Raw genomic sequence first — 9,078 nt, 5'->3', positions numbered from 1 at the left:
GTCAGGACACAAACACAAAGCAATACCCTATCGTTCACCCTCCTTTCTGTTTTCTACAATGGGAAGCTAGCAGCACCAAGGACATCTGATGATTCTGAGGCCCAGAGCGGGCTTTGGACAGAGCAGGAACAAAACTGACTGTAATCCCCATATAAAATAACTGTGAGCATCTTCAGTGCTGAAACAAATAAACTCATTAAGTTATGGTGTGTTTGTTTTCCTTTGTTCGTGCCTGTTAATGTATGCTCGGTGTTTATGATTAGTGTTTTTCTCAAACAACTGAAACTATGCCAATCTTAAAATGAATTTAAAATGTGCATTTTGAATCCCTGTAAAATGTTTTTTTACTTTACCTTACCAGTGTTTGCTGTAAGAATGTATTTTTGCTTTATTTTCTATAGCACTTGTAATGACTTTCATGTTTTAGATGTGTTCAAGTATCAGATCCTGGATTTTAGGTAAGTCTACACAAATCCACACAAACCTACAAAGCTTGTTTACTAGGTTTATTACAATACTCAGCATTCAAACATGTTTGTATTCCAAATCCCACGATGGACTCTGCTGCTGTACCTAGAAGCATTAAACCTCAGCTTGCACAAGCTTCATTTACTGTTAAGAGTGTACCTGGAAAAACAGTTACACAAAAACCTTTTTTGTATCAATAATATTAATAATTTGCTTGGATTAAAAAACAAAATAAAAAGGGAACACCCCGTTAAATACTCTCACATCTTTTTGTTCTCCTTAAATAGAAAATGTCCATCCCACTCTTCAGTAAGTGTTTTGATTCTCCGGCAATACTTTTTAAAAATAAAAAACATAGTTACATAAAAAGTACATTTGTTAATCCAAAGTACACATCAATACCAGAGGAACTGAGTCTACCTCTGTCCGCCCACTCTGCATTATTAGTTTGAACGGGATAAAGCCAAAAGTCCAGCATGGCTGCCTCCCATGATTCAATCTATTGTCACTTTCCAGCTTCAGTCCGAACCAGGAGGGAAACGTGATCCCAATCCTCCAGGGCAACTCTATTTTTGCCAGTTTTGTCCAGTAGAGGGCAGCAGTGTTTTATTATTCAGAGTTCCCACGTGTTGCATCCATCTGTTGCTTCTCCATTTAAGCTTCCCGAGCCTTGGAGAAAAAGCATCACATTGTCCAATTTTCTTCTTCATTAATGCTGTACTCTGCAAAAAATGTCAAAATGGAGTGCTTGGTACAAAATGTGAAAATGCTAAACTGTCCATAGAGATCTGTATCCCAAAGTCAAAGCACTGTGGAACCAGCTTGTTATTAGTGATAGGAACAGGCGTTACTAAAAGAACATCTGTAATAAACTATTTAGTCTGTCTTCAGAGCTGATCCTGTATCACTGATGAAATGAAACCTCCGCTTCGAACGCCACATTCTTATTTCTGCAGACTCAGACTCGGGAGGTGACGCAGAGAGAGCGTAGTCGTTGGGAAAGGGTCGCCTCCAGCTCCTCCAGAGGCGACTCTCCCCGGCTGTGAGCCAGCGTGGAGATGGAGTTGTTCCCCTGTCGGGCCGAGGGGGGTCCCAGCAGCAGGGTCCTGAAGCCCTCTCTCTCCAGTAGAGCAGGCATCTGCTGCAAGAAGTAACCTTCACAGAATGAGCTCAGCTCCACTGAGCCATGGGCCTGGGGAAGAGAAAGGGATGTTTTATTAGAAAGTGTCACATGGAGGACATCTATCATGTAAGTGTGCAGTCATGTGTATCATCCAGTTGATGTTGAATGGTTTTAAGAAGAAAGGCTTGTTTTCAGGCAAGATCTTTCTTCATTTTAACATGTTTCTCTCGCTCTAAAGCTTGCTATTGTCACAGCTACAGAACAATATGATCCAGGCTTCTGTGTGTGTGTGTGTGTGTGTGTGTGTGTGTGCGTGCGTGTTACCTTGGCTGTCCTGTAGATGCTGACTGCATTATCCAACGTGCAGAGCCGAGAGCACAGGAGTTCACAGTGTCTTTGAAGCACGCGCAGCTGGAACAGACTAGCAGCTGACAACAACTGCAGGAGGAATCACAAGCCAATGTGTTATCCTCCATTCAGTCATACAGGTTTCCAACGTGTGGATACAACATTGAAGGACACTTCTGTTACATTGAGCTATCACTGTATGAGCTATGAGTCATTTGCTGACTAACTGTTTTGTAGATACGTAGAGAAACATTAACACTGAATGATAAGTCTCCAGTATCAACTTGAAGTAGTATGATTTTCAAACGGTGGCTGCATTTTACTGCTTTCACTTTGACCGTCAGTCGACAATTTTGCTGTGCATGCAGGCAGCTTCACAATACAATCTAACATTTTTAAAAGTATTTAATTAAATACATTTGATTTTAAATGTAATACTTATAAACTAGTATACTGTTTTACACAACTACCCAGATGGATGAGTTTGAGTGATTCTCACCTCCAGCAAGTCAGGCACGTTAGTTCTGAGCGACTCTGTTCCTCCACAGTACAGGTAGGACATCATCATCTGTGGAGTGGTCAAAGGTCAGTACTGTAGTTTAACATATTGCATGCAGACTGCAGAACATCTGTCTCCAGTTGATTCAATCCCTCTTGAAACATTGCATCAAACGATAAAGCAAAGTATTTGAAGCAAAGAATAGATTTGTTACCTGGAAGATTCTGTACTTGATGTCACTGATCTCAATCGCCTTGTTGCCGCTTCCTTCTGCTCCGGAGCATGCCAGCAGAGACTTGAATCTAAAGAACACCAAAACAAAAGTATTTGTCAAACGATTCAGAACGATGATTCTAATGAGCATTGGGGTTTGAATGGCTGCACTCACCGGTCTGACGCCGTGATCAGCAGCACTTTGTGTGCGTAGAACGGTTTCCCTTCCACCACAAACGTCACATCTGACATCTCCTGGTTGTTCAGGAAGTGAGGGTCTGTAAGAAAACACAACTTCTTACAACTACATTCACAGGACAGCTTTTAAGGGATTCCGAATATTTTGATAACCGATTCATTCTTTAATGTTATTTTAAAGCTAAATTGTTGTGGTTGGGAATTTGTTCGCTATTTTTGCGATTTTTAAAAAAACATCCAAATAGATTCAAAGGCTTTAATGTCATATGCACAGTAGCTACAGGGTAGAAATGGAAGTCCCGAGCCCCTCCAACAATGCAACATAGTTATAAAGGACATAAAACTCATTAATAAAGGGTAGGTTAGTAAAAAAGGGAAAATGAAGCTGTTATTGGTGTTCCTATACAAAAATAAACCTTAAATCCTTACCCAACTGTGCAGAAAGAGTTGCCTTCATCCCAGGGATGGCTGGAAGGGGGGCGGGGCCAAAGCAGTGACTAAAAATAGTCCCCAACTGCTGTATGATGGCATCATTCTGGAGTAGAAGGGAACAACAGGGAGGAGGCGTTATATCTCACATACAGACTAGCATCCAGCACATGACAAAAGGAGGGAAACTAGCAGACAGTAAGGTTTGATGATACCTTGGTGGTGCGTACGATATGGAACATCAGGGGCAGGCCGAGGGTGACTAGCTCGGTGCAGTAGTCCTCCTCTCTGATGGTGGTGAACTCTCTGAGGAGGGACAGGGTGACTCCCGCCCTGGACTGCTGCGTGGCACAGCGCAGAGACTCCAGCCACACGTGCAGCTTCCATGGTACACCTGGGTAAAAAGAAGGTTTTAGATTCAGGGTAAGCCTCAATTCAAATCCTAAGGAAGTCTTCTTTCTGAGAAGTGATAGTTACCCATAGCTCGTAGCTCCATGGTGACGTCCAGGTAGCCGTGCTCCGCACTGTAGTAGCTGGCCTCCTGCAGAGCCTTCATCCTGGCCTTGCAGAGCCTCGCTATGCCTCCTTCAGGCAGGGCCCCGGGGCCAGAGGAAGGGGTGGGGAGGGGGGAGAGAGGGAGGAAAGGGCAGATCCCGGCGTCCTCGCCCTCCACCCCCTCAGCTAAGATCTCCTCCAGGGACAGGACATCCTCTTTGACTTGCTGGGGCTGAGTCAGTAGCTTTCTCAGCACGTTCCTGACAAGATAAATGGGGAGGAAGAAGAGGGGGAAGAGAGAGGGAAGAAGGCGAGAAAACATTAATATCTGTCAGAACTGCAACACATACATCCATTCCTGTGACCTGCACCCTCCTCTCTGATTACATCATCTGTCACCCTCCCAGTGGAATGTGAAGTGTTGAGTCTACACTGTGTCACACAGACACACAGCGAACAGGTGGAGAGGGTTAGCCTCCAGTTGGTGTTTAGAGACGGGTGGACTGAATAGAGGGGGCACTGAATTTATAGTGCGGTAGTTTTAAGATCTTCCATCTCAGTGCCATGATAAAAGGGATGTATCTCTCCATGAAGCTCGTATGGAAACTCGGGGTCAAGTATGAAAGAGTGCTGACAAAGTGATCGTGATTTATACATGACTTTCTTCTCTGGCGGTTTTTCACAGACTTCCAGCAGCATCTGTGAACACGCTGTACTCGGATCAGATTGAGAGACACATACCTGTGTCCGTGTGAGGCAGCATGACTGAAGCAGTTCATGTCTTCATAGAGCGACGACGTGAGGGCATTCCCATCATGGGTCTTTGATAAGGGATCAGCGCCTCGTGCCAGGAGCAAACTCACCATCTCGTAGTTTCCTGGGAAGCACATAAACAGTCAATTACATACCGATACAGATCTTAAGCACCTCTATGTGGGGGATGGTTTAGCTCTTTCCCACTAGTGCAGTCTACATGGCTAAATAGTTAACATATCACCCAATAACTGTAAACATGTTTTATGCTTTCATTTTAAAAGTATGTTTCTAAAGCTTTATTTATAATGCAATAGTGCCCCGACACTGCAGATGTATTCGTTGTGGCTTTATTACATTTGACCGCAGGGAGATATTAAGCTTCATCATAGCTTATTTAAGATTTTCAAACAAGCAAACACGTTCATATAAGGCCTTATTTACACACTGTCATGGCTGCTGTGTAGTGCATGTGTCTAGTTTACTACAGCTATGTGTGGCTTCTCCATGATCCCACAGAGGAATGCTGCCCGGAGGCTTCGAAACCACCACAGGCTGCTCTCCCTCTGCCTGTAGTCACCCTCTCATTTCCTCACTCCTCCAGCTCATTTGTCACAACCGAATCCTGTGCTGCTCTTGGTGGTCTTTTGGGAAACTGGCACAGTATTGTATTTATGACTGATCACGGAGAGAGGTATTATTACATGCTTTAAAGAAAGTTACAACAGCGGCTCATTCATGCATGGCTTTGTGTCTCCGTCCTAGAAACATCCTGCCTATGTACTTTAGCAGTAAGTAGTCATTTAGGTACCATGAACCACATCGGAACTCAGGCCGTCTATAAGTGGGACTACACTGACATCAGCTGTGCTTTGTGTTTGTGTGTGTACACGTGTGTGTGTTGCCCACCTGCTGCTGAAGCCAGCTGCAATGGGTTGTCTGCTGTGCTCTCCTGGCCATTGCGGACTGCGGCCCCTTCCACGTTGGCCCCTGCGTCCAACAGGAGCTGGAGATACACACAACATCTGTTATACGGAGCATTGTTTGACATCTTGTTACTCATTTATGGACTGACCTCTGGCCTTACATTTGTCACTCAACTTTGAAAAGTACAACATGACATCCACAGTTATATCAGCAACAGGAAGAACACACCCCATGAATGCAGCGCGTTGAATAAAGGGTTGCAGTTAAACGTCGTATGTGTTTCTAACCTGCACTACAGAGATGTGTCCATGCAGCACAGCGAAGGTGAGGGCTGCCCAGTGCCGACTGTCAGGATGCACAGAGGGGTGCTTCGGGGAGCATGGTGGAACCTGGCAGGCACAGGACAGATCATCAAGATCATACTCGCAAATGTAGAATGTTATGGGAACATCTAATGTGTCCATATGTTCAAGTATATTTACCGCCACGTCAAGGTTTGCCCCGGCATCGATCAACATCTGGACTAAGGCCTCGTCTCCAGCTGCGCAGGCATACATCAGAGGGGTCATGCCCTGAGGGAAGAGGGGCAATGCACTCATGAAATAGGAGAACTGTGAGTATGTCTGGTTAATGCTGCAGTATTTCTCTACAACCATTATACATCCAGAGGCATGTATACCCTGTATACAAACACAGAGCCAGTACCTGGTCGTCCATGCTGTTGACCCCATCAGGCCCCAGCAGATCGATAGCTTGGCCAATGAGATCTGTGCGTCCACAGTTGAGCATCCGAAAACCCAGGTCCAGGTGGAACTTGTCCGTGGCGGCCTTGGAGTCCAGACGCTTGAAGGAGCTAAAGCAACACTCAGGTCTAAGAGAGAGATAGAAACAAGGATGGTGTAAGTATACCATTCCATTTGGGAGAGGTAACTAAGTGAGGCTGAGAAGATGCAACTCGGAAAGATAAGACAAGTCATTGAGAGCCAGCAGATAGTTCTCTTTAGTTGTACACTTCATGAAGAGCCACATTGCAGGCAGCGCACAGCCATTACTCTACTGTATTATGCGTGTAATTATTTTTTAGCGAGAACCAATTAAATGACAAGCCTTCAGTGCAGAAGACATGAGACTCCACTAAAATTAGATATTGTCTACATTTGTGGGAAAATACAGTTTGTTATTTTGATCACAGGTGAACATAGGTGTGTGTGTGTGTGTGTGTGTGTGTGTGTGTGTGTGTGTGTGTGTGTGTGTGTGTGTGTGTGTGTGTGTGTGTGTGTGTGTGTGTGTGTGTGTGTGTGTGTGTGTGTGTGTGTGTGTGTGTGTGTGTGTGTGTGTGTGTGTGTGTGTGTGTGTGTGTGTGTGTGTGTGTGTGTCCTAGCATTACTATATTTGTGGGGACCTACATCTGTTTACACAGTCACGTGTGGGGACTCGCCTCCCTTATGGGGACAAATTGGAGGTCCCCATAAGGGGAATCATTAATTGTAGGGTGACGACTTGGTTAGGTTTAGGGTTAGGGTTAGGATAAGACTCCAGGAAATGCATGTAAGTCAATGTAATGTCCCCTGAAGTGATGTATACATGGTGTGTGTGTGTGTGTGTGTGTGTGTGTGTGTGTGTGTGTGTGTGTGTGTGTGTGTGTGTGTGTGTGTGTGTGTGTGTGTGTGTGTGTGTGTGTGTGTGTGTGTGTGTGTGTGTGTGTGTGTGTGTGTGTGTGTGTGTGTGTGTTCATATTTACTTCAGCTGTCTTGGTTCACAGTCCAGTCCTGGAAGGAGTAGCCTGGCAGTCTGTCTGACATCATCGCTGTCCACCAATAGACTCTTGCGATGCTCAGCATGAACTATGGCGACTCTCATCCACTCCATCAGAGGAGGCAGCAGCAGGAACGGCCTGTTAAAGGAACGTACACATTGTTATTGGTCTAGCTATATGCTTGGGACAAAGAAATGTATTCAGGTTTAATGTAGGAGTAGTTTAGAGAACGTCTGCCTGGGAGATGTCCTCACTCGTGATTCAGTCCAGTTGAGAGAGATCTCATAAACTGTCATCAACCAGATGACATGTGTCTGTCTGGCCGTGCTTCCCCTCATTCTGAGTCATATGAAACAGACCGAGCACCTCACCTCTACTAACCACACACATATGCCGACTTTTACAAACTATATACTAGAACCGCGTTATCCTCATCGTACGTGCAAGCAGACACTCAAATACCAGATGTGTGTATGTATACATATATGACTAATCAGTGTTTATGTTAGTTGCCAGGTGGTGAATTTCAACATGAGTTGTCTCGGTCTGTGAGCTGTGATGGGCAGAAGATCACAGAACAATGACTTCATCGTTCTGCGGTTTGATAAAAACAATACTGCAGCAGCTTCCGAATAATCAGCCTATTTTTAAACCAGCTGTAGCAAAATGAAACACCTAAGGGAGATGAATAAAACGTGCAGCATTGTTTTCTAGGAAAGAAATAACACAGTGAAGCTAAAAAGGGAAGGAATAGATGAAAATAGAAATGATAGACAGGATTGACCGAGCGTGAGGGAACGAGAGACAAATATATTAATCGAGAAGAAGCAGTGGAACAAAAGCGGAGCGATAAAAGAGACATTATGTCTGGTGTGGTATTTGTGAACGTGACTTTGGGATTGCCCTCTTCTCTTTCTTTCTTCATTGTCCACGTCTTTCAACTCTTATTTTAAACTCTTCAGAGACCACTGTTGATGTGGCTATCTGAAACGCCACATCCAGCCTGTTGTCTGGTATTAATCCCCGTCTATGTGCCTTTCTCTCCCCATATGTGCCCACGAACAATGCCACGTTAGTGTTGCTCTGCTTTTGATCCGATGGAGCCTCAACCATAGTATGCTAATCATTGTTTGAACACCGCCTCTGTGTTATCACGAGTCACGAAGCAGCCTTTTCTCCTGCTGTGATGTTATTCTTAGCGGCGGCTTCACCTTTGTTCTAAGGAGATGCAAACACTACACTGCATAATGAACACAGATACAGTATACACGCATATAGCTCCGTCATGTGCATGCTATAGGGATGTAGTTCCTGTTAATGAGCACTGGGAGCCCTGCAGTGCCGTGTATTCTCCTCACTGGGTTTTCTTCCAGCGGCTACCTTCTGTTTTGTATCTCCTTCTGTACAACACCATTCTTTATCATTCATCAGTGCCTTGTTAATAATGTATAATATAAAGTCACCATTTTATCTGTAGGTTTCAAAGAGTGAAGATAAGATTTTTTATAATGAAGGCCTGACAATAATAACTTTCATTCTTATCTGAGTTGTTCAGACATTAAGGAGCCCGTAGATACCCCGCTGTCTCCTGTTGCCGTCTATTTGATCTCTCTAGCCATTCTGTCAGGTTTTGCTTCAGTACTTTATCGGTGATCAGTCAGGAGGAAGGAGGGACACCACTGTCACCCTGGTGTGAGAGTTCACTATCAGACAAGGACTGATGGGATGAAGGAGGAGGGGGAGGTTCAATGGGTCGGATAGGTGCATATAAGGAGGGTTTGAGTGTTTGGGAAAACGGCTGGGAGGCAGGTGGGGTATGTCATAATGAAGGGGGGGTTGGGTGGCAGTTTGGAGACGGTGCTGCGGGTG

At 44.7% G+C, this 9,078-nt stretch overlaps 1 protein-coding gene across 1 annotated transcript in view; it reads right to left on the bottom strand.

Moving 5' to 3' along the window:
• Positions 1 to 492: 492 nt before the first annotated feature.
• The window catches only part of abtb2b (ankyrin repeat and BTB (POZ) domain containing 2b), a 42,801-nt gene continuing 34,215 nt past the window's right edge, over positions 493 to 9,078 (bottom strand). Inside the window, exons 4-17 of the mRNA XM_034085459.2 lie at positions 7,195 to 7,347; positions 6,159 to 6,324; positions 5,936 to 6,025; positions 5,741 to 5,842; positions 5,436 to 5,532; positions 4,515 to 4,650; positions 3,756 to 4,033; positions 3,494 to 3,672; positions 3,279 to 3,384; positions 2,827 to 2,929; positions 2,653 to 2,740; positions 2,439 to 2,507; positions 1,916 to 2,029; positions 493 to 1,660 (exon numbers count right to left, since the gene is read on the bottom strand). Of these exons, the coding sequence (XP_033941350.1) occupies positions 1,427 to 1,660; positions 1,916 to 2,029; positions 2,439 to 2,507; positions 2,653 to 2,740; positions 2,827 to 2,929; positions 3,279 to 3,384; positions 3,494 to 3,672; positions 3,756 to 4,033; positions 4,515 to 4,650; positions 5,436 to 5,532; positions 5,741 to 5,842; positions 5,936 to 6,025; positions 6,159 to 6,324; positions 7,195 to 7,347 (1,915 nt within the window). The 3' untranslated portion in view covers positions 493 to 1,426. The remainder of the gene's footprint in view (positions 1,661 to 1,915; positions 2,030 to 2,438; positions 2,508 to 2,652; positions 2,741 to 2,826; positions 2,930 to 3,278; positions 3,385 to 3,493; positions 3,673 to 3,755; positions 4,034 to 4,514; positions 4,651 to 5,435; positions 5,533 to 5,740; positions 5,843 to 5,935; positions 6,026 to 6,158; positions 6,325 to 7,194; positions 7,348 to 9,078) is intronic.

The sequence above is a fragment of the Pseudochaenichthys georgianus genome, chromosome 6, assembly GCF_902827115.2.
Source record: "Pseudochaenichthys georgianus chromosome 6, fPseGeo1.2, whole genome shotgun sequence".
NCBI classification, from domain to species: Eukaryota; Metazoa; Chordata; class Actinopteri; order Perciformes; family Channichthyidae; genus Pseudochaenichthys; species Pseudochaenichthys georgianus.
Note: the sequence above shows the minus strand (reverse complement) of the source record. Positions and strands in the feature narration are given on the sequence as shown.